Source organism: Syzygium oleosum, unplaced genomic scaffold (genome assembly GCF_021117445.2).
Source record: "Syzygium oleosum isolate NSW1041296 unplaced genomic scaffold, Sole_v2.1 Sole_v2.01, whole genome shotgun sequence".
In the NCBI taxonomy this organism is placed as follows: Eukaryota; Viridiplantae; Streptophyta; class Magnoliopsida; order Myrtales; family Myrtaceae; genus Syzygium; species Syzygium oleosum.
Window position 1 is genome coordinate 31,324,786 of NW_026607485.1, and position 23,284 is coordinate 31,348,069.

Sequence of the window (23,284 nt, forward strand, 5' to 3'; positions counted from 1 at the left end):
CGAATTAATTAAATCAAACTACCACGAGGGAGGTCTACTAGTCCAAATCCGCACCCGGTCAAAAATCCACTTTTCACATATCCCAGGTAATCTCGAGACTGTCCACAATAATATCGACACCATCCAATTAAATTCGTCCCGAAACTCCAAGAAATTCGACACCAAAGTTTGGGCTCTAAATAACGGCCAAATTCGATCGAGTGCGATTCTAGCAAAATCTCAATTTTAAAATAATAACCGGGAGTGATCAGTTCCCAGGCGAGATTTTTACTATAAGCACACTGACGAATTACACGTTTTATAAATCCCAACTATGGGCCGAAATTCGGGATGTCACAACTTTCATCAATTAATCTATTGTCAGACGAATTCCTTCATTTGAAAAATATTATAAAAGATCGGTTTTATAATCTTTATTTCAAGACGAAATAAATATGTGGACAGATTACAACGAAAATTCTACGCTAGATACTTCTTATTTTTGTTTGAGAAAATTAAGAGAGATTGGTACTTTTCTTTTTAGAAAGAAAGATTAATTTGAATTTAATGTGTAAAAAGAACTTTTGTTGTTGTGTAGGTAAATACACCAAAAAAAGAAGAAGAAGTGAAAGTCCACAATCTACTATCTTTGCTGGGTATTATCAATTTTTGTTTTCGGTAAAATGCCGGTTGCCCTTTCCATCTAAAGTGAAATGTGTGGCTGTCCTTGCTCCGTTACCAGATTAAAAAAAATGTACAGTTATATTAGCGGTGTCCAAAAAGTTGAGGGTAAATATGTCATAGTTGACATAATTCGAGATTTTTGATGGCTTTTTTCCTTTATTATATTCAAATTGGGAATGTAATTGTGCTTTTACTTTGGGAAATCTTGAAAGTAGTGTTTTTTACTGGAGAATTAGGTATTTTGAAAATTTCTCTGTATAGAGGTAAAGTATAATAATAATAATAATAAAGAAAACGAAAAAGAAAAAGATTACAAGGTGCTTTTAGTACGAATCGTAATACCCACTTGAGAAATAAAAGAAAAGCTATGTCACAATCTATCTGCCTAGAAAAAGTAAAAATGGAAAAATAAGGAAAAATAAATAAATTTAGGTCCACCATTTTAAATTTATATTTAATTTTTATAGGCAAATTTGTCTTTTTCTGAAAATGGAGGATTTAGTCCTAATAGGGAGTAGCCCCCAAGAAAAGAAATCCTAGGAAAAACCAGATCCTCAAATAATTCTCATTCCATCCAAAAAAAGTAAAAATTATCAATAGGCATTAACTGAGCTCGACCCGTGTGGTCAAATTATTTGTTTAATAAAGATGGATAGAATTTTATCTTTACACATCATCAATACTATCGGATGAACAAGTGTTGAAGCCAAATTACCCTATAAATAAATGAAGATTATCTTAGTCTCCTGCATCTACATAAACAGCAGAATCACACCACTCTCGTACCAAAATAGAGTAAATAAAATACGAATCATTGCTCATTTGAAAATAAATCAACCATGGATGCTAAGAGTTGTGCTAAATTGGTAATGCTGATGTTGGTGGCCACGATAGCATTGCAGGCATCTGCCACCGAGGTGAATTCATTCAAATCGACCGTTTGTAAGGGAACTTGCGGGTTCAAATGTGCTCTGAATTTTCACAGGAAGGCCTGCTTTCGAAAGTGCTACAATCACTGTGTCGGTGGTGCATCGGAAGTTGAGAAATTCGAAAGCCAATGCAACCTCGATTGCACGGTGTCCAAATGTCTTAGGCTGCATCTTGGTACGAAAACAAAATCTTCACCTTTTAGATAGAAAGACGTCCGTTTTTCTTCGTTCATCAATTGTGGTAGGCTAAAACCTTCAACTTTTTGTTTGATAATTAGACTGCTCGTAAAAGCAAGAGAATTTTACTGTTGTTTCATGGAATAAAAATCTACTATCTCTATTATTCGTACATTTGGGATCCATCTGCTTGACAGACAGCTTGATTTTTTTTTTTTCAGAAAATGCCTGCGTTTTTCAAGGAATTTACTTTTGTTTGGCTGTAATGAAATTAGTTTCCTATGTTTGTTAACAAGAAATTCTAAACTTTTTCTTACATATTTTCTTGGGATTGGTCCTTGAGAGTTGGGTTTATGGGACGAGTCTAGGCATCGAGGAGAAGATATTACATGATTTGTAAATCATAAAGAAGAATATCATTTGGACTATTAATCAAGTGAATCACCAAATTGTTAATCATGTGGGTCTCACATGCTTAATGGTGCACATGGGCTTGGTCTACATATTCTTTAATACACCAGCACGATAGTTCTTTCGAGCATCAAGACCTCGATTCCTGCCTTTGGAGTTTTTTTTCCAAGCTTTGAATGGCCAATGATGATGATTGAGGTCTTAAGGAATTCTAATATTTAAAAGCATAGATCTTATTTCTATCGACAACGAAAAAAATTATTCTAGCCCCATTTTCCCAAAGATACAAATGATGAAAAACTAGGAAAACAACACCCTTAGTGAAGGTGTATATTGATCGATTATCGACTTCGGAAAAAATTATACATAATAAAGATTCTTTTAATTATCTTTTTTTTTGTATTTAAATATTTGGAAATGCATAATGTGGGTTTTTATGCACTTTCTTTTATTGCAGATGCCAAGAAAGTCAAAGGCTGTGTGAATTCATGCTTGGAAAATTGCAAGAATTCTTAAGCCCCTCAAGAGTTTGGAGGATCGCATTCGCAATTAAAGAGAAATAATAAATCGTGTACTTGAAGAGAAGAATGTATGGGACAAAAGGAATGCAAGATACAAAGCGCACATTACTTTGCTCAGAAATCTTTGTTTACCTAATTAATTGTCATTGGTCTTTTTAAAAGGGCTATGGTTTTTTTACTCCCTCTAATGTTAAAACTCATTAACACAATGATCTAACAATATTGCCCTTTGTTTTCACGACCTACCTCTCGAGGGCCGCCCTAGGAGAGTATGTCCAGAGGTATTTCAAAACTAATCCTCCAAAAAAAAAAAAAGCACGCCATTCATTCACATTAGTTAAAAGGATAGTTCCATAGAAAAACATGCAACCTAAGTGGAGGTAGCCATGTAGACATCTCTTGATAATCATATGTAACAATAAGTGATTAAAAATTTGAAGAAAAATTGTGTGTTCCTCTATGATAATGCTTAAAGGTTCCATAAGCATCAACCTCACAAGTGGTTGAATAATACTAGTAGAACAGTCATTTTTCTTTTTTTCCTTTTTTTAAGAATATGCAAGAGGTTATCCATATATCTATTCGGTATCCTAGTCCAATAATGAGTGATTTGTTATTATATATTGGGATTCAGCACCACTAAGAAGCCTTTCATTTCGTCTTGCATGCAAGTACTTTAATATATGCAACTATCCATTTACAAATGTAGCGAGTCACAAAAAAATGTAACGAGTCACCAAACAAATTAATGGAGTGTGGTCCACTAATTAGTCATGGGATTCGCGCACTCTAAATTATTGAAAACGGACATAAGCATAAGGGAAAAAGCCACCAAATATTCATTGAGACACATTTATCCTGAATTTTTTTTTATTGTGACCTCAAAAATTCAAAACTATACCCACTGTGAACACATTTGTCCTAAATTTTCTCTTGTGACATAAAAAACCTAAAACTTGTACTAATGCGACATATTTACTTTCAATCAAATTCCTGTCAGATGATTTTTCAGCTAAAACTACATCGTTTTTATTTCATTTAAGTCATGCGGGTGCCCTATCAACACCGTTTACCTTCTAACGTCCATTTAGGCAAATTTTTAACGATATCCATTGACGGAATCTTGACGGAGTATAAATGTGTTACATAGATATAACTTTGAGATTTTTAATATCACAGAAAAAAGTTTAAGATAACGTATCACAGTGGGCGTATTTTGGAATGTAACTGTGCTTTTACTTTGGGAAATCTTTAAAGTAGTTTTTTTACGTGAGAATTAAGTATTTTGAAACTTTCTCTCTTCTATAGTGCTAAAGCGTATAGAGGTAAAGTACGATAATAATAAAGAAAAAGATTGCAAGGTGCTTTTAGTATGAATGGTGATACCCACTTAAGAAAGAAAAGAAAAGCCATGAGAATCTGTTAGAGAAAAACGGAAAAACAATAAATTTAGGCCCACCATTTTAAACTTCTATTGGATTTTTTTAGGCAATTTTGTCTCTTTAGGGAAAATGGGGATTTAGTCAAAATGGGAGTGGCAGTGGCCCCAGAAGGAAAGAAAATCTTAACTTCTTTTTTTTGAACAAAAAATCTTAACTTATTGTAATGAGATTTTGGGATTTGACTATAAATCTTTCCTGAAAAATCCATATACTCACCCTCCATACAAAGAAAGTAGAAATAATCCATAGATAAGCATTATCATATAAACAAATGAAGATTATCCCAGTATCCTGCATCTATAAATATATAGTAGAATCACATCGCTCTTACACCAAAATACAATAAATAGACCGTGAATCATTACTCGTTTGAAAACAAATCAGACATGGATGTCAAGAGTTGTGGTAAATTTGTGTTGCTGATGCTCGTGGCCATGATAGCGTTGCAGGCATCCCTCACTGAGGGGAACCGATTTAAATCGGACTTGTGTAAGGTCCAATGCTTGGCTGAATGTTCTGTGATCCCTAACCAAAGGGCTTGCTATCTCACGTGCTACAGGAATTGCATAGGGGTATCGGAGGTTGTGACGTTCGAAAGCCAATGCAACCTCGATTGCATGGTGTCCAGATGTCTTGAACTGCATCCTAGTACGAAAACAAAACCTTCACCTTTTAGAATAGAAAAGATGTACGTTTTTCTTCGTTCATCAATTGTGATAAGCTAAAACCTTCAACTTTTTGTTTGATAACTAGACTGCTCGTAAAAGCAAGAGAATTTTACTGTTGTTTCATGGAATAAAAATCTACTATCTCTATTATTCGTAGGGAAAAGTGTCAAAAAAGTCATAAACCTTTTGTATTGATGCCAATTTAGTCATAAACCTTTTTTTGGTGCCAATTTAATCCTAAACCTTTTGCATTTGTGCCAATTCAATCTAAACCTTTTGTCTTTGTGCCAATTTAGTCATTCCGGCCAATTTTGGCTGGATTTTGCTGACGGGGACGCCAATCGGCCACCGACGCTAATGTGGATAACTTTTAATAATATTTTAATATTTTTTGAATTTTTATTTATTTTCCTCCCCTCCCTCCTTCCTCCAGCCAGTTGCCGGATCGGCGATCGGCCATAGGCTAGAGGCCGGCGAGGCTCGCCCTCGCCGGATGGTTGCAAGGGTGGCCTCGTGCTGGGCGAGCGAGGCTCAAGCTTTCGCCAGAGGCCTTTGACCTCGCGGCCTCCGGTGAGGTCGAGCCTCGCCTAACCTCAAGTGTGGCTCGAGCCCTCGCTGGAGGCTGTGAGGTCGAAGGCCTTTGGTAAGGGCTTGAGCCTCGCCAGCAGCTGGGTGAGGCACGACCTCGCTAGATCTGGCAAGGTCTAGCCTCGCTCAGCCATGGCGAGGCTCGCCTTCGCCGTCGCTGGCGAGGGCAAGCATCGCCAGTGGCCAGCGAGGTCAACCTCGCCGGCCTCTGGCCTCTAGCCGGTTGCCAGTCTGGCAACCAGCTAGAGTAAGGAGAGAGGGGAGGGAAAAAAAAGAAAATAAAAATATTATTAAAAGTTATCCACGTTAGTACCGGTGATCCGCTGCCGGCCGGCCGGCGTCCACGTTAGCAAAATCTGGTTAAATTTGGCCGGAATGACTGAATTGGCACAAAGACAAAAGGTTTAGGACTGAATTGGCACTAAAAAAAGGTTTAGGACTAAATTGGCACCAATGCCAAAGATTTAAGACTTTTTTGACACTTTTCCTATTATTTGTACATTTGGGATCCGTCTGCTTGGCAGACAGCTTGGTTTTTCTTTCAAGGAGTTTACTTTTATTTGGCTGGACATGAAATTAGTTTCCTGCGCTTGTTAACAAGAAACTATAAACTTTTTCTTACATATGTATTCTTGGGACTGGTCCTTGAGAGTTGGGTTTATGCGATAAGTCTGGGCATTGAGGAGACGTTATTACCTGGTTTGTAAATCACAAAGATCAATATCATTTTGAATATTAATCAAGTGGATCACCATATTATTATTAATCATGTGCAGATGAGCTTGGTCTACATATTCTTTATTAAACCATAAAATAGATTTTTCGGGCATGAAGACCTCGATTTGTCCTCTGCAGTCCTTTTTTCCAAGCTTTGATGGCCAATGACGATGATTGAGGTCTTAATGAATTCTAGTTTTTAAAAGCATGGATCTTATTTTTATCAACAACGAAAAATATTATTATAGCCCCATTTTCCCGAAGAATCAAACGATGAAAAACTAGGAAAAGAACACCCTTAGTGTAGGTGCATATTGATTGATTATCGACTTTGGAAAAAAATATAGCTAATAAAGGTTCTTTTAATTATCTTTTTTTTTGGTATTCCAATATTTGGAAATGCATAATATGGGTTTTAATGTACTTTCTTTTATTGCAGATGCCAAGAAAGTCGATGGTTGTGTGAATTCATGCTCGGAAAATTGCAAGAAATCTTAAGCCCCTCAAGAGTTTGGAGGATCGCATTTGCAATTAAAGCGAAATAATAAATCGTGTACTTGTAGAGAAGAATGTATGGGACAAAAGGAGTAATAGATACAAAGTGCACGTTACTTTGCTCAGAAATCGTTGTTTACCTAATTAATTGTCATTGGGCATCTTAAAATTACTCATCTTCTTATCGTTTCATGTCAAAGAAGATTCTAATTTCAGTGAAATTACATGAGATTCCAGGCCTAAACCTAAGAAAATAGCATTCCTTTGTGGGCTTAGAAATGAAGTTGCCCATATTTCTTCGGGGAAAAAGTCACAAAAAGCCCCGTACTATTTTCACTGTGACAAATTTAGCTTGAACTTTTTTTTTGGTGACACTCATTGTGACACATTTACCCTAAACTTTTTCTTGTGACAAAAACCCTAAACTTGTGTTTATTCAACATACTTACCCTACATTAAGGTTCTGTTGGATTTGATTTAAGTAACGTGGGTGTTACATCAACATTATTTGCTTTATGATGTCTATGTAGGCAGAGTTTTAACGTTTTTCATTGATAAAACTTTGATGGAGGGAGGGTAAATGTATTACACGGGTACAAGTTTGGAATTTTTGGTGTCACAAAAAAAAATTAAGGTAAATGTATCACAATGGGCATACCTTAAGATTTTTGGTGACTTTTGCTCTAATTGTAATGATTTGTTTACGTCACAAGATACTTGAGAAACGAATTCTATTGATTCACGAAGTGCAAGTCCTAAAGTCGCCTCTCTTTGGATCATAGACATCAACCAGTTTCAGGCATTTGTCGTGTCATGACAATGGGGCATCGTAGATGAACAGTTGAATGAACTCTACGCATCCACATAAGACATATGAATGCAAGACAAGTACAAGTCATGTTTCCATGTACGATTACTGTTGGGTGGTTTTAGGTTATCATCAGCAAAGCAAAGAAAATCCCTTGAATTTTCATGAAAATTTTATTTCTTATGAATCGAGATGATACGGTAGTAATCGGTATTTTGATAAGGGAATTAGGTCATTTCGCCACCAAGTGTATTGGGTCATTTTCATTTTGGATTGGGGGATGTGCTTATGAGCATATGACATTGATTCTCCATTTTTTGGATGGCCAAAATTTACCATTCGTTACAACCAACATTATGACATATCTAAGTGATCTTTTAATAGGTTTAAAGTTTCTGCAAGTCTATCATTTCTCGGTTAACTTACTTCAAATTATGTGTTCAATCGTTTACATACAAAACTTAAGCTACTACAGTGCCGTACATAACATACTTTACAATGTTTACATAACACCCCCTTCATGTGAAGGCTGATAGTATGACGAAAGCCTAATGCACGTGAAAGGATTTTTGTTAGAAGACCCAAAATGTATAACAGGAGGTTGACCCATAAATCAATGAATGGGGAGAGAGAGGAATCGAACTCGAGGCCTCTAACTCTAATACTAACTTAAAAGTTTATAAATGCAATTGTTTACTTCAAATGCTTGAACTGTTAGAGTAGATATTATATACTTCAGATTTCCATTTTATGATTATTAGATGGTCATCGGTGAATTACTTCAATAGCTTATCGTGATCTCAAGAGGTTAATTCGAGGCAATTTGGATTTTTTGCAAAAGAGTTTTCAAAAATCTTAAAATAGCAAAAAAGCAGATACTACTGGATACCGGAGCAAAAGTAGAACTATTTGTTTGTATGATGTAATGCTTAGACGGGTCATGAAAAAGATGTAACATGACCCTATAGCAAAAGGGAGAACCCATAGGTCAACATTTGCATTTGGCATTGCCTCCTTCCGATGGATTGGCGATAGTAGTGCTTCCCTCTTAAGAAATTCGACAAATCTAGCATAGCATCCCAAGCCACTATGTCGATTTCTAATTTTCGGTGTTCGACCACACTCAAAATTATGTATCATACTTATCGTACTTTTCCCATTGCTTGCTATCCTGCAGAAGGTTTTCTCATAAGATGTTTTTTAGGATCAAAAGGAAGCGTTATAATTAGGGGTGAGCATGGTTCCAGGGTAGAACCGGGAACCGAAGAACCGAACTGGCGGATCCGGTTCGGTTCCCGGTTCTAGGGTGGTCGGTTCCGGTTCCCGGTTCCAATTTTTTAGGAACCGTCGGTTCCGGTTTCGGTTCCCGGTTCCTATAGGAACCGGAACCGGACCCGGAACCGGAACCGGAACCGGGTCTCTCCCTTGCTAAAAAGTAAAAACCCTAACTTCCTTAGTTTATTCCCAAATTTCCCCACGCTCGGTCACTCCTCCATCGCGCTCTCTCTTGGTAGTCTCTCCCACTCCCAACACCCACGACTCGACGAGATCGTCTCGCCTCTCCTCGCTCCCTTCGGCGTCCGCCTCGGCTCTTCCTCTGTCTTCATCAACCGCGGTCTGGCTCGTTCGCGGTCTCTGCTTTTTCTAGGGTTTCCGATTCTGGCTAGAGGGCGCAAGAAGGGAGCGAGCAAGGACAAGAGTAAGCGTCGGTTGAGTTTGGGCGATCTCGTTCTTGCCAAAGTCAAGGACCACCCTGATTGTTGCGGAAATTCAAAACTGAGAAGCAGTGGATTTTGCTTTTGGATACTTCCAAGGCTCCGGTGGAAACGATACGTGCAGGAGGGCGTTATGATTTTATTGTGGAACACGATGTGAAGGAACTTGGAGCTCACACGTGAGTTTCGCTATACTTTGTTTTGATGACGTACTTTCAATTAGGTGTGCAAAGGTGTCTGTGATTTGAACTTGCGCATCTTATCTTTTTTGCTGATCTTCTTCTTCAGCCTGGTTTGCACAGCATTGTATTCTGATGGTGATGGAGAAAGAAAATATCTTCCTCAGTTTTTCAAATTCGTTGTTGCGAATCCGCTTTCCGTGAGGACAAAGGTATCATCTTAGTGTTCATTTGGCTGCAAGATGGTATTTCCTTTTAGTACTTGAAATTTGAATGATATGTATGTGTAGACAACATTGCTTCTATTGTGCTGTGGTGGCAATGGCGGAATTTCTTGGTTGTTTAAACATGATATTGTGTCTGACGTCGATTTTAATGTTCTGTTTTGCCTTTGCAGGTCCGTGTGATCAAGGTCCGTGTGATCAAGGTATGTTGAGATTGGCTAATTTAGTTAATGTAAGTTACAGTTTTTATCTCGATGTTTATAGTGCATTTACAGGAACTACGCGGTAGATCCTATCGTTAGCTCTTTGCAGAAGTTTATAGTGGCAATTAATTTTGTCATCAGATTAGATAGCTTAATGAAAAGATCGAATTAGCTAATTGGTTAATGGTTTTGGTTCTCAAAATGATTTGTTCTGTTATCATTCACCTCATCTCTCTCTCTCCTGAAAATCATTAGCATTTCAGAGTTTGCATGGGTCTCTTTGTTTTACAATATTGGGACTCCTGTGTGCTCCACCGTCTCCTTTTCTCATTAGAGGTGGGGGTGAAGTTGGATCACGCTGGCCTTTGTGTTTGCCTTGTGGTTGGATGAGGAGACTCCTCTCTTATCTCTATTCAGGTGCATTCCTCTCTATAGGAGATGATTGTCTTAATAATACTTGTCGAACAATAGCAATGTCCAGAAGTCTGTTGAAAGGAAACTTGTTTCTGTGTTATGACGTGCTAGAAGTTGTGTATCTGTAGTACATTGGATGTTGCTTTAATCCTTTTAGGCATAAGCTTGAACACCATAACTGGCAAACTACTATGCCTTTCTCTCACAGAGTTTATTTGAAGCTGTCCAACCTAGTAAGATTTTGTCCCAAAAGCCTTGCTAAGACAGTTCCACAAATGCTGATAATCAAGCTCATTGGCTTTTCTACATTTATGAGCTTCAACTTTTAACTGTTTTGGTTGACATTTTTTTCATACCATGGAACAAATGCCCTATATGCTGAGGACAAAACATCTCAGTATGTTGCTCCTCCATATTAGGATGTGACAACTTGAAAAAATATACCAGGAAACTACATTTCTAGAAGCGTGTATTGAAAATCACACCAAATCGAACTTGTATATGGACCAAGTTGAGTTTGAGCCAGCACAATACTGGGGTGCAATTTGTTGATTAGAATCTCTTCCTTCTAGCACTTTGCCTTATGTCATGCTTTTGATCTTTTCTTTTTAAAGTATATCTGTATTGTCCCATAGGAAGTATCTTTTGATGAACCATAGAAAAAGCAGGTTGTTGCCTTAGTCATTAGTACGAGCTTTTGATTTGAGGAGTGAAGTCACCCATTAGATCAAAGTGTGAGTCATAATTCATCTATACTCTTTAGATACAGATGAAGAGCTGTCTTTTTTTCCATGCAACTCCTCTACAGGCTATAATCTGTTGGTAAAGGAAAACTGTATAAAGATGAAAGGACATGTAAAGTCGTAGCTGCAGCGGTTAAGGATGCTATATCAGATTCAGTTGTAGATCTATAAAACCCCGAGGTAGAGCTCCCTTCCGCCCCCCCCCCCCCTTCTCTCTCTCTCTCTCTCTCTCTCATGTTTATCTGAGATCTTTTATTGCAGATTTCTGTTCTGGTTGAGCTACTACCCCTTTCGGCTGTTCTGAGTGGGTTGAAAATTAAGATTGAATTGGGTGAATTAGGTCCGTCAGTGTTGCCCTTTTCTTCCTTCAACTTCCTATCTTAGTTTTAGTGTATAGTTGTGATTTTCATTATGTGTGCTGGTCTCTTTGATGTTGCGGATGGTAATTTGTTTTCGTGTTGTTTGCTTGACTTATCAAGATAACATGTCAATGGAGGTGGAGGGATGTGAGGAGATGACTCCAATCACAGAATTGGAATTGTCGGGTGATGAAAATGAAGAAGAGGCATCTAATACCATGAGTGCGAGAAACAAGGTACTTGGTCTTCCTCCTTGTGATAAGAAGTATACATCCGATTGTTGGAATCATTATGAGAGAATCAAAGATAATGATGGAAAAACATATCAAGTGAAGTGCATTCATTGTAAGTCTGTGTTAAAGTACCGTGTTGCTAACGGTACTTCCGCAATGAGGAAGCACTTGACAACATGCAAGAAATTTCCTCGCAATGTAGATAAAAGGCAGAAATTCTTTGCACCACGTAATGTAGACGTGGCTGGTAAGGCAGTGGGAGATTCAAGTACCGGTAGTGTCTTGTTGACATGGTCATTTAATCAAGAACGTTCTAGGGAAATGCTTGCTCGGTTCATCATAATTGATGAACAACCTTTTTCCTTGGTTGAGCGTGTTGGATTTCGTGAGTTTGTCACTGAGTTACAACCTCTCTTCAAACATTTATCACGCTTTACAGTGGCTAGAGATTGCATGAAGCTGTATTTCTGTGAAAGAACTTGTTTGAAGACTTACTTTGGTAAGATTAATTCTAGGATCGCACTCACGACTGATACATGGACTTCCATTCAAAATCTGAATTATTTGTGTCTCACTGCACATTTTATTGATGAAAATTGGAAGTTGCATAAAAGAATCATCAATTTTGTGGTGATGCATAGTCACAAGGGTAGGGAAATTGGAAAAATGGTGGAGAAATGCATCTTTGAGTGGGGAATAGAAAAAAAGGTGTCCACAATCACCGTTGATAATGCTAGTTCGAATGATGTTGCAATTGCTTATTTGAAGGAAAGACTTTCAAGAGAAGGGTTGTTGATCTTAGATGGTAGTGTTTTACACATGAGGTGTACCGCTCATATATTAAATTTGATTGTTAAAGACGGCTTGACTACGGTACGTGAATCTATTGCACGTATCCGAAATGTGGTTAGGTATGTGAGGAAATCTCCTATGAGGACCAAAACATTTCAATCTTGCATTGAGGGTGAAAGGATCACCTACAAGGGTTCGGTTATTCTTGACGTCGCCACTAGATGGAACTCCACTTACCACATGTTAGACACCGCCATAAAATTCAGAAAAGCTTTTGAAACGATGGAAGAAGACGATCCATCTTTTGTGAGTGAGCTTAATGATGATCTTCCTAAAGATGATGATTGGAAAAATGCTATTGTTCTTTCGGAATTTCTAAAACTATTCTATGATGCCACCAATTGGATGTCGGGGAGTTCATATGTTACTTCAAATGATTACTTTGATGGGATAGCTTTTTTGTATAAATATCTAAAAGATGTGGCGGCGGATGCTTCAGATACTAAACTTCAAACTATGGGTAGGAAAATGAAAGAAAAATTTGACAAATATTATGGAAGTTTGGATAAAGTTAATATGATGGTGTTGATTGCGGTTGTGTTGGATCCTAGAGCCAAGTTGAATTATGTGAATTTCTTGTATGGACAAATTTATGATGATGAATCAAAAGTTAATGAGATGCATTATAAGGTGAAGGATGCATTGGAGCGTTTGTATGAATTTTATGAGCAATCTTCTCTTGCTGCAAGTGATCGAAATTTTGGTGTCCAAAATTTGAGTGCAAGTAGTAGTGGTTCCAATACCGATGTCGATGGTAACAAAGGTAAGAAGAAGTATGACCCCCAAGCTTTTCGGAAATCCTTTATGCACTCGAATCAAACAGAGTGCGATGACAACAAATCTGAGCTTGATCGGTATCTTCAGGATAAAAATGAAAATATTCTTGATCTTGACCTTTTGATGTGGTGGAAGACTAGCGGCTCAAAATATAAGATCCTATCTTTGATGGCTCGAGATATTTTGTCTATTCCCGTAACTACTGTTGCTTCAGAGTCGACTTTTAGTACATCGGGTCGGGTGCTTGATGGCTTTCGAAGTTCTTTGACACCCAAAGTAGTGGAAGCTTTGATTTGCACTCAAGATTGGTTGAGAGCCGTTCGTGTGTCGATTAATGTTGAAGAGTGCATTGAGAATGCAGAAAAAATTTGAGTTGGGTAAGTGATGTTTATATCTTTATATATTGTAATTCCTTTTATATATCTAATAAGTGAATATTTAATTTAGTCTCGTTTTTTTTTTAGATATGGATTGTCTTGATGAGGAGATTATCGTCGGTAAATAGAGTTTACCAGTTGAAGAATGAATATATGTGGTGAGGCTTTCTAATACTTATTTTATTTGATTTCTTTAATGGCCATAAGTGTTCTTTTATAACAATCTGCATTAATGAAATTGTTTATTTATCGCCATGCTTGTCTTCATGGATATGCATGCCAATATTTAATCTTTTAGTGATGCTTTTGAGGTTCATCTGCTTTGAGTGTATAAAAGTGTCATGTTGAAAGCCATAGACTTGCTGGGTCCAATTTATGCACATTATTTTCTCACAAGTGCCTTTTGCACAGTTTCTGTATTTGAGTGTGGCCGGATATTATGATTGTTATCACGTGACCTCTGCTTTTTACTTTTCTTTGTGCAGGCTGGCATACATACCTCTGGATAGCATTCATTCCATTCATTGTGAGTTACCTCTTCTGTTCTCCTTAAATTTATTGCGCATGTCCATCTTCATGGTAGCCATTTATGTAAAAGCGAATATATAGCCGTGATTAATGAACTAAAAATGGAAAATATGAAGCAGGTGCTGGAAAGCTCTTTCTAAATTGTGTTTTCTGCAAGTATTGGTGAAAATTTTAAATAAAAATTTGACGGAGAATCTAACTTAGTTAACTTGCACTCAAACCGGCGGTTCCTAAAAAATTTGTTCTGTCATAACTAATTTCTTAGTTAACTTGTTTGCTTGTCTTTTTGCAATCTTTTTGCAGGAGGAGTTTTCAAACTAGAGTTGTTTTTGCCTGAAGAATATCCTATGGCTGCTCCTTAGGTAATTTTCACTTGAGCACGGTCTTTTCTTTCAATATATAGTAACTTCTATCGTCATGGTATCTGCTGCTTGGTTCTTTCCGGCACAGAATCTCAATCAAGTAGAGGTGCTAGATTGCAAGTGCTCTGTAAATGGGTTGTGTCTGTAAATGGGTTGTGAAAGCTACATAATCAATTTATGCCTTGGTGTTGACAATGAAAGTTACATGCTAGTTTAAAGACAGTAACTTGCTTACCTAAAAAAAATAGATGAATAGGACATTGATTCATCTTTCCCTTTGTAATTGTTTCAAACTCTCTTTTTCTTTTTTTCTCGGGTTCATGGTGGGGTAATGGCTTTCCTCTTGTTTCTAGAGCCTTTGCATTTCTGTCAAAACTGTGTCTCGACTCTTTGCTCACTTCTGCTATCTAGAAAGTTTAGCAATCACAGTCAATTTTTATGAATCGTTTTGGTCTTCCTTAGATAGTTCCAAGGGGTTGTTGATTTTTGGGTAGCTTTAGTTGTCCGCAGTGAACCATGTTTAAAGTGGAGTAGGATTTGCCTCAGGTGGCAGGCAAAAAAATTGATTGGCTTACTGCTGTAGGTCATATTGGATTTCGCTTCATTCTGACTGCTGAGTGGCTCCCTCTAGTCTGCATGTTGCTTGTCCGAGTAACTCTTTTTACGGTTCATCTGTTAGCTATTCTGATTGATTTGATTGGTTGTGCGAACATATGCATATGGTTGCTTAGATAACTCTCAAATGAAGCTGGACATTGCCAGCGTTGCTGACTCCTGGGTCTTCACTTAAGTACTTTGAAGTTTTTATTTGTCCTGAGGTTTTCAACTGCTTTATCCAAAAATAGTGGTGACTCGTGGGGTTTAGCTTCTAATCATTACTTGTGCCACAGGTTAGGTTTCTCACAAAAATATACCATCCCAATATTGAAAAGGTACTATTACAACTTTTTTTTTCTTTTTTTGGCTGGAATATCCATCTGATTCTTAATGTGATTTTTCTTTTAATCATCTTGGTAGCCGATGGAAGTGTTTTCTGATGTACTGTTCTGCAGCATTCAAGCTTTTTTTGAGCGCTCCAAACCCCAATGATCCGCTATCTGAGAATATCGCTAAGCATTGGAATACAAATGAGGCTGAAGTTGTGGAAACAGTTTCTATGTCTTTTGTGGTTTTACGGGGTCTCTGTAGCTGGTTCTCCAATCATGTAGTACTTTGAATGATTGAGATTCAGGTGACAAATTTTTATTAGTTGATTTGATCTTTTTCGCTTCTTATGCTTGCGTAAATAATCACTTACTATGGTCCAATGGAAGGCCAAAATTTAATTTTCTGCTCTATCCTTGTTATGGTCCGGTAAAAAGAACCTGTTAGAACCTGGAACCGACCCTGGAACCTGTGACAGGGTAGGTTCCAGGTTCCACGTTTCGACGGGTAGGTTCCAAGTTCCAAAAAATAAGGAACCTGTACCCGAGGGTAGGTTCCAGGTTCCAGGCGGAACCTACCCGGAACCTGGAACCGCTCACCCCTAGTTATAATGACCAATTTGTGCGTATCATTCTCTTGAGTTGGGCTCACCTGCATCGAGTACAGCCTTTCCAAGATGAGGGAGAAAAGAAGTGCTGAACTTTTTCTTTTTGGGCCAGTCGGGATCAAGAACTTGATTAAAAGCCCATTTTACTCGAAGCCCCTTTGCTGGTTTAGCTTGCAGTCTAGATATAACCAATAACGTTCGTAATATGTTATGTTTGCAAGTATGGCTGGCTCCCATTTTTTTTGTTATTAATTCTTTCGTTTATTGCTAGTGAGAGTCGTCTCAGCCAGAGCTTGTGATTCAATGCCATTTTTCTTGTATCCCAAAAGTGTGGAAAAGGAGAAGGGGTTTGACACGACGGTTAGACTGCGTGATAACGACAAGTAATCAAGTAGCGTAAAAAGTCAATTAAAAATGAGTAACTTAAAAAATTTTAGCGCCATGCTGGGTGAGACGTATATCATGCGGATGATATGAATGGATGTCGGTTATACCACATAAACTCTGTAAATAACACATAAAAATACTTTCTTGAGGAATAGGTCACCATAGGGTGGGTTAAAAGGTTTCTTATGGAAAACCATTCGGATTATCGACCCATAGAGAAGAGCTATCTCATGCTAAAACTATTGGAAAAAAAACTCAACTGTAGTGTATGGTGTAGAGGTGTAGAGAAGGTTTGCTCCCAAAGTCCTTTTGTTTGCAGAAGAGGAACGGCCCTAGTAAACTTGAATGTTAGGTGGTAGGTAGATTTGATGACGGAGTGGTCCATCAGTCCGCCTGAGCCACATTGGCTTGAAAGGCATTTTTGCTTAGGCTTGGACAAGACTTTCTAATTATGAAATCTGATATGGTTTGATTGAGTTGGCCCGACAATGTTATATGTAATTTTTTTTTATTATAGGCAGATTTGAGCAACACCTTGTGGTCATGGTGGAAAAAGTACGATTTTCCCCCTTTAGAATAGCAATGAATTCTCGTTCATGAGTAGTTTGATGGCTTTGGAAGTCCAATGACCATCCGTATGTTAACAACATACACTATTTATAAAAATATAGCTGATGATGGATACGACGACTCATTGGGCACTTTCACGCCCACTAGTCGTCTTCTTTCGTGTAACATGGTATTACATTTTGTCGAACTAAGTGCCAAGATTTTCATCTAACGGAAACGTTTAAGGAGGTGGTTCCCAATGAACACAATTTAAGCAAAAATCACCTTGTTAAGACCTACAATTATGACCTCCAGAGAAGATGTCACGCAAGTAGTCATTGATCTCTACCATTTACACAATATTACAACAGGTCAGGTAAAAAGGATGAGATTAAACACGTTATAAATTCACAGCTACTACTTATGCCAACTCAGACCAATAGAATTGAACCAGGCAGGTCTTCATTTCAAACAAGACATGTGTCTGTGATCGATTGATTTAGTGTTTGATATCTATTTGGAAAATAAAGATGGGATATTATCAACTCTGTTTGTTTTGCAAAAACTAAATGATTTAGAAAATAATTTTTCAATAATGATCGTTTATATCCCTTATAAAAATGAATGAATTTTTTTTTTTTTCACGAAAATATTTAGACATAATTAGAGTGCTTGCGTCTTGCCTTAATTAGAAAGCTGTGACATTCCGAATTTCGATCCATTTTTGAGATTTATAAAACGTGTATTTTGTCAGTGCGCTTATAACAAAATCTCGTCCGGAACTGATCACTCTTGGGTTATTTCTTTTTAAATTAGAGATTTCGCTAGAATCGCACTCGATCAAATTTGGCTGTTATTTAAAGCCCAAACTTTGGTGTCGAATTTCTCGGAGTTCCGGAACGAATTTAATTGGATGGTATTGATATTATTGTGGCCAGCCTCGATATTGTCTGGGATATGTGAAAAGTGAAATTTTGACCGGGTGCGGATTTGGACTAGTAGACCTCTTTCGTAGTGTGTTTTAGCTATTTTCTTTTGGCCCTTTCTCCTAATTATTATTTAGGATTTTTGTGGACTGTTAGATCGTTTTCGGATTCGAATCGTGACCGTTGGATCGCATTCGAGGACAAAAATTAACTTTTGTCCTCTCTCTCTCTCTCTCTCTCTCTCTCTCTCTCTCTCTCTCTCTCTCTCTCTCCTCCCCCATGCACACATCCCCTCACGCACGTCCCCTGCCATGCAGACCTGCCCCCTGCTAGGGGTGTCAATAAAACCCGGGCCGGCCCAGCCCGACCTGCGCCGACCCGGTCCGGCCCTAAAATTTGGGGTATTTTGGGGTCGGGTCTTAATCTTCTTCGAATATAGCCCTAAAATTTGGGGTTTCATTAGGGTTGGGTGGGTCAGGCTGACCCATTAACACTCTGGGCCGGCCCATCTCCCTCTCTTAGACTCTAAGTCCGACTGAGTCAGTCGCCAATCGCCATCGCCAATCGCCTCGCCTCATCTGCTTTCGTCTCTACCCCCGTCGATCATCTCTCTGCATCCTTCGCTAGTCGCCGTCGCCGTCTCCGTCGCTCAAGGTCGGTCTCTCTCTCTCTCTCTCTAGCTCTGCAACGCCTCTGTTAGGGTTCGCCTCTGTTGTTGTCCTTTTCGCTCCGCTTGCCCTAGCGTCCTCGATCTGCTCTCTTTTACTCCGCGATCGCTTGCGCTCGCGAGCTCCCGCCCTTCCGTTTGCGCTCCGGCGAAGGGAACGAATTGCTTGTACAAAGCAGCTGCGGAGCGTGATATCAATCGCGTTCTGCGGATTTCGTGCGTGTTGGGTGTCTTTGATTGGGTGTCTGAATTTTGGGTTCAGGTGATAGTGCCGGACAAGTGGAAGGACGGAGCCAGCAACACCACCAAGGGCGGCGGCCGCAAGATCAACGAGAACAAGCTCCTCTCCAAGAAGTCCAGGTTACACCCTCTCTCTCTCTTTGTCCCTTTCCCTTTCTCTGGAAGACGAATTTCCATGAAGTCGCTGTATTGCGCTGTCGCGAACTAGCTGTGCTTCCAGGTTTTGCTTCACTTTTATTGTCATGGTTGTTGGATTTAAATGCGTGCGTGCGTCTATATATCTGAATTCTTAGAATGTCGTCTTTTTTTCTCAGTCATACTATTGATTTGTTGACAAATTCTAGCGACTGTTAATTTATGATTTTTGGAGTTGAAAGGAATCTTGTTTGTTTTTATTTGGTGTAGTTACACTTTGCATCTCAAAATTTGAGTTTGTCAAGCTATGTCCTGTGTTCTTTCATTCTTTCAATTTGCTCACTACATTAATTGTCTCACTTTGTCCAACTCTTTAGTTATTTTTTAATCATGGTCAATTGACTAATGCCTTAAACAAAGGGTCATTTCGTTACTCAATATATACAAAAACTGAACTTTGGCTTTTACTTGAGACTTTAACAAAGATCCGTAGGAAACAACTGTGGCTAATTATGTGGATTGGCATTAGATGGGCATTGCCGACTAGTTTTGAGAATTAAAAGATTTAGGTAGGTAACATATGAGGCTTGTGACGAGTTTGCTCTTGGTGGCGTAAACTCTGCAGCCGGTGATGATTGTTAATGCTAGGGATTGAGTGTAAGTGAGAAGGAGGGAGAGAGGATTTCAACTAACTTTTAGTGGATCTGCATAATTTTAAGATTTTGACTAATGGTTTGGAGACTTATTTTGTGTTGAAGTTATTCAACTTTGGATCATGGATTCATGGGTAACTCTATATGCCATTATTTTCTTTGAGAGATTTTCATCATTTGGTTGTAGAAGATACAGAGAATTTTAGCAGGGTGTTGAACTTTAGATTGACAGCTAAGAATATATTTTGATGATTAATTTAGGTTGCTAAGAATCATTGTTATGTCATCAAATACCAATTGAAGGCTAATATGTCACTAGCATTTGCAAATTGGTTCCATACATCCAGTTTAATCTAATATCTTGTGAGTTATGATTGCAAGAAAACAAGTATGGCATTTTGCTTTAATCTGGATGGATAGACATCAAGAATTGATTATGAATGATTTGCTTATGTCTAACCTGCCAGGCAGAGCCTTTTGGCTTAAGCAAAGGATTTGGAATTTCAAAAATTCAGTGCACATCTAAATTGTTCAAGTGATATATGCAGGACTTTAATCACGATTACTGAGAATATTGCTTCATGGTTAAATAGTTTAGGTCTTTTGTGAATTTTCAATCTGTTCACAGCACTTGAAGAAGCATGGACATTGTTTTTTGTCTTTTTGCTGTGTCTAATAATTGTTAGGTCTATTTATTCATGAATGCGAGTTATAGTCCCTCTTACAACCTAAATGCCACAATTGTAGGTACTTCAAAGGACCCGAGCTGCTTGTTGATTTGCAGGACCATATCTAAACATCTATTGCTGGGTCTTTCATTTATGTAAGTTACTTCTCTGTTATATTGTTATATCACGGGTCACCTTTATATCAGTCTCAAATGATTATTTATTCAGTTAGGTGCCAAGGCTGAAGTCAGTCTTTGTATGTTGATCTTCAATAAAAGAGATCAAGTTCTATATGGATGTATACATGTATCAGCTTTTTAAAACTGAAGGGTTCAGGTTGTTTGGTTAGTTGCTTTAGACGATGGCATTTCGTGCACCTGAAGGGTAGTCTCGCAGGTATGAAGCATGAACCGTGTCAACTCAAACTTTAAGCTTTTGCCGAAATTGGCACAGCACTCAGGTTAAATTTTGTTTTGTTTTGCTTTTTCAAACTTGGGTTGGCTGGTTGGTTGATTTTGGATTCACTGCTTGTGCTGCACAGTCTGAAGAAACTGGCGATACTCACTAGAATGAATTTAAAGTTAAAATTGTAGGTGAGAAAGGGCATCAGTTCCGATGGGTAGTTGTGCTCCGAATTTGTGCACTGTATGATGCTAGCAGGAAAGTCTTGTTCAATAAATTTCTCAGGAAAGTTGAAGTATTGGGAACTGAAAAATCGTTGGTATTTGATTCTCACTTGGTCGATATTGGGGAGCATGTAGTAAAAGAAAAGGTACCAATGGGTTTGAATGATCGTGAACCATGTTACGCCCGAAAAAAAAAAAACTATGTAGAAATTTTTCTTCATGAGAATTGTCTTCTGCCTTTTGATGTTACTATCTGCGCGAAAGCGAAAAAAAAAAAAAACCCGAAACTCGGCCAGACCCGATCCGACCCGGCCCGGGCCTTGGGGTGTACGGTGAACAGGGTCTGGGCGGGTCAAGCATGACCCTGTAGGTTTCGGGTCGGGTCGGGTATCAAGAAAGCCCGACCCGACCCAAAGCCCGACCCGACCCGACCCATTGACACCCATACGCCCTGCCCCCTCTTTCTCCTCCTTTTCTTCTTTTCTTCTTCTTCCTTTTACTTCCTCTTGTTGCGACTTCTGCTGTTCTGCTTCTTCTTCTTCGCCCAGCCCGACCGCTCGAGCTTGTCCGTCTCGCGCCGCTTGCCGCGCCCAACCGCCGCCGCGCCATCCGTCCTACTCGTCGCCCGACCGTCGCCCTAGCCCAGTCGAGCCGCACCGTTGCCCTGTGACCGCCAGCTCGCGATCGCACGGGCAGCTCGCCCAGTGCTGCTTAGTTGCTCACTGGCCAGGCTTGCATCGCCAGCCGCCGCGCCGTGCCGCCCTGTCATCGCCGGCTCACCTCCTCAGCCCTAGCTCTCCCTCTCTCGCCACCACCGCCCCCGGCTGACCTCCCCCTCCCCTTCTGCACAGTCGCCATCGCTGTCACTGTCGTCGCCGCGCCGCCATTGTCTCTGCTGCCCGACGACGACGCAGCTGCCCCCCTGTTTTGGCCGTGCCAGGCCGCCATCGCGTCGCCGTCGCCGAGCCCGTCACTTGTCGCCGCCGTCGCACATTGCCGCCGTCGTGTTGCCCAGCCAGCTAGCTAGCCGGCCAGCCAGCTCGCCGACCAGCCTGCCCGAGCTCGCCTAGCCCGTTGCCCAGCCAGCCCGAGCGTGCCTAGGCCGTGGCTGAGTCGCCTAGCCGTGTGCCCAGTTGTGGTCGAGCGCTGCGCCGAGTCGCCGAGCCGTGTGCCGAGCCGTGGCCGAGTCCCGCGCCCTCGCCCGTGCCGAGCCCGTTACTGTTCATCCGGGCCATTTTGAGCAAGTGTGGAATTTTCCCCGGCCAAACTTAGGTAAGTGACTTCCTAAACCCTACTTATTATAATAGGTATTTTTAGACTTGTTTAGGGTGTGATTAGTACCGGTTTAGTGGTTAAACTTGGGTTAGGGCCAATTTATGAATGTGGTTAATTGATAGATTGAATTGCAATGATTATGCGGCATGTTTAGTGGCTAATTTACGTGGGTGTGATGATCGGATTGTCGTGGCGTTTATGGGTGAAATTGACTTGTGATTGGGCCGACTTAAGTGTTGAATTGATGGGCTAGTGTGATGAGCTTGTGATTGGAATTGGATTTGTACGACGTATGAGAATGGTGAATTGTGATGTGGTGTATGTACATGCGCATGCGAAATGTCCAGCGAGAGACGGAGCCCGGATTGATAGGAGGGCTTACCTGAGGCATGTTGACGCGGGTCGTGTGAAAGTATGAAATGTCCAGTGAGTGACGGAGCTCAGATTGATCGGAGAGCTGACCTGAGGCGTGTTGATGCGAGTCGTGTGAAAATGTGAAAGGTCCAGTGAGGGACGGAGCCCGGCTTGATCGGAGGGCTGACCTGTGGGGTGTTGACCTGGGTCGTGAAAAGTTGCTCGGCCACACATGCGAATTGAGCGTGATTGAATATACGTGTGAGAATGACGAATTGTGATGTGGTGTATGTGCATGTGAAATGTCCAGTGAGGGACGGAGCCCGAATTGATCGGAGGGCTTACCTGAGGCGTGTTGACGCAGGTCGTGTGAAAGTGTGAAATGTCTAGTGAGGGACAGAGCCCGGCTTGATCTGAGGGCCGACATGAGGCGTGATGACGCGGGTCGTGAGAAAGTGTGAAAGGTCCAGTGAGGGACGGAGCCCGACTTGATCGAAGGGTTGACCTGTGGGGTGTTGACCCAGGTCGTGGAAAGTTGCTCGGTCACGCATGCGAATTGAGTGTAATTGAATTGAGTGAATGTACGTGTGTATATGGCGCCCGAATGATAGCGATGTGTTCATAAGTTATTATGATATTCATGTGATTTGACTAATGTGCAGAGTTGGCATGTGAATCGTGGCGAGGTAAGTTTGTTGTGTGAAAATTGATTGTGTTGACTGGTGAATTACACGTTAAACTCGTCTGGGTACGCATTGGCTTAGGTGGGGTAGGGGTGTCAGAACCGAACCGAAAAACCGAACCGAGATACGAACCGAACCGAACCGAACCGAAAATTTCGTGTATTTTGGTTCGGTTTCGGTTTCGGTTCAGGTAATGATAAATAAC

The 23,284-nt window shown here is 39.9% G+C and overlaps 2 protein-coding genes and 1 long non-coding RNA gene across 4 annotated transcripts; all 3 read left to right on the forward strand.

The window, feature by feature from the left end:
- Window positions 1–1,441: 1,441 nt before the first annotated feature.
- Window positions 1,442–2,881, forward strand: LOC130137692 (uncharacterized). The gene is made up of 2 exons (XM_056309620.1): window positions 1,442–1,767; window positions 2,638–2,881. The coding sequence occupies exons 1-2, from the start codon at window positions 1,503–1,505 to the stop codon at window positions 2,694–2,696; spliced, it is 324 nt and encodes a 107-aa protein (XP_056165595.1). The 5' UTR covers window positions 1,442–1,502; the 3' UTR covers window positions 2,697–2,881.
- Window positions 2,882–4,506: 1,625 nt separating this feature from the next.
- LOC130138168 (thionin-like protein 2) lies at window positions 4,507–6,734 on the forward strand. Its single transcript, XM_056311367.1, has 2 exons — window positions 4,507–4,791; window positions 6,556–6,734. The coding sequence occupies exons 1-2, from the start codon at window positions 4,530–4,532 to the stop codon at window positions 6,612–6,614; spliced, it is 321 nt and encodes a 106-aa protein (XP_056167342.1). The 5' UTR covers window positions 4,507–4,529; the 3' UTR covers window positions 6,615–6,734.
- Window positions 6,735–11,355: 4,621 nt separating this feature from the next.
- Window positions 11,356–15,634, forward strand: LOC130140494 (uncharacterized). Of its 2 annotated transcripts, XR_008818483.1 has the most exons (4): window positions 11,356–11,492; window positions 14,327–14,385; window positions 15,276–15,317; window positions 15,438–15,634. It is a non-coding gene; the product is annotated as an uncharacterized LOC130140494 (long non-coding RNA). The 2 variants fall into 2 exon arrangements; XR_008818482.1 differs by lacking the exons at window positions 11,356–11,492; window positions 14,327–14,385 and having other exon boundaries at window positions 15,043–15,317.
- Window positions 15,635–23,284: the final 7,650 nt, after the last annotated feature.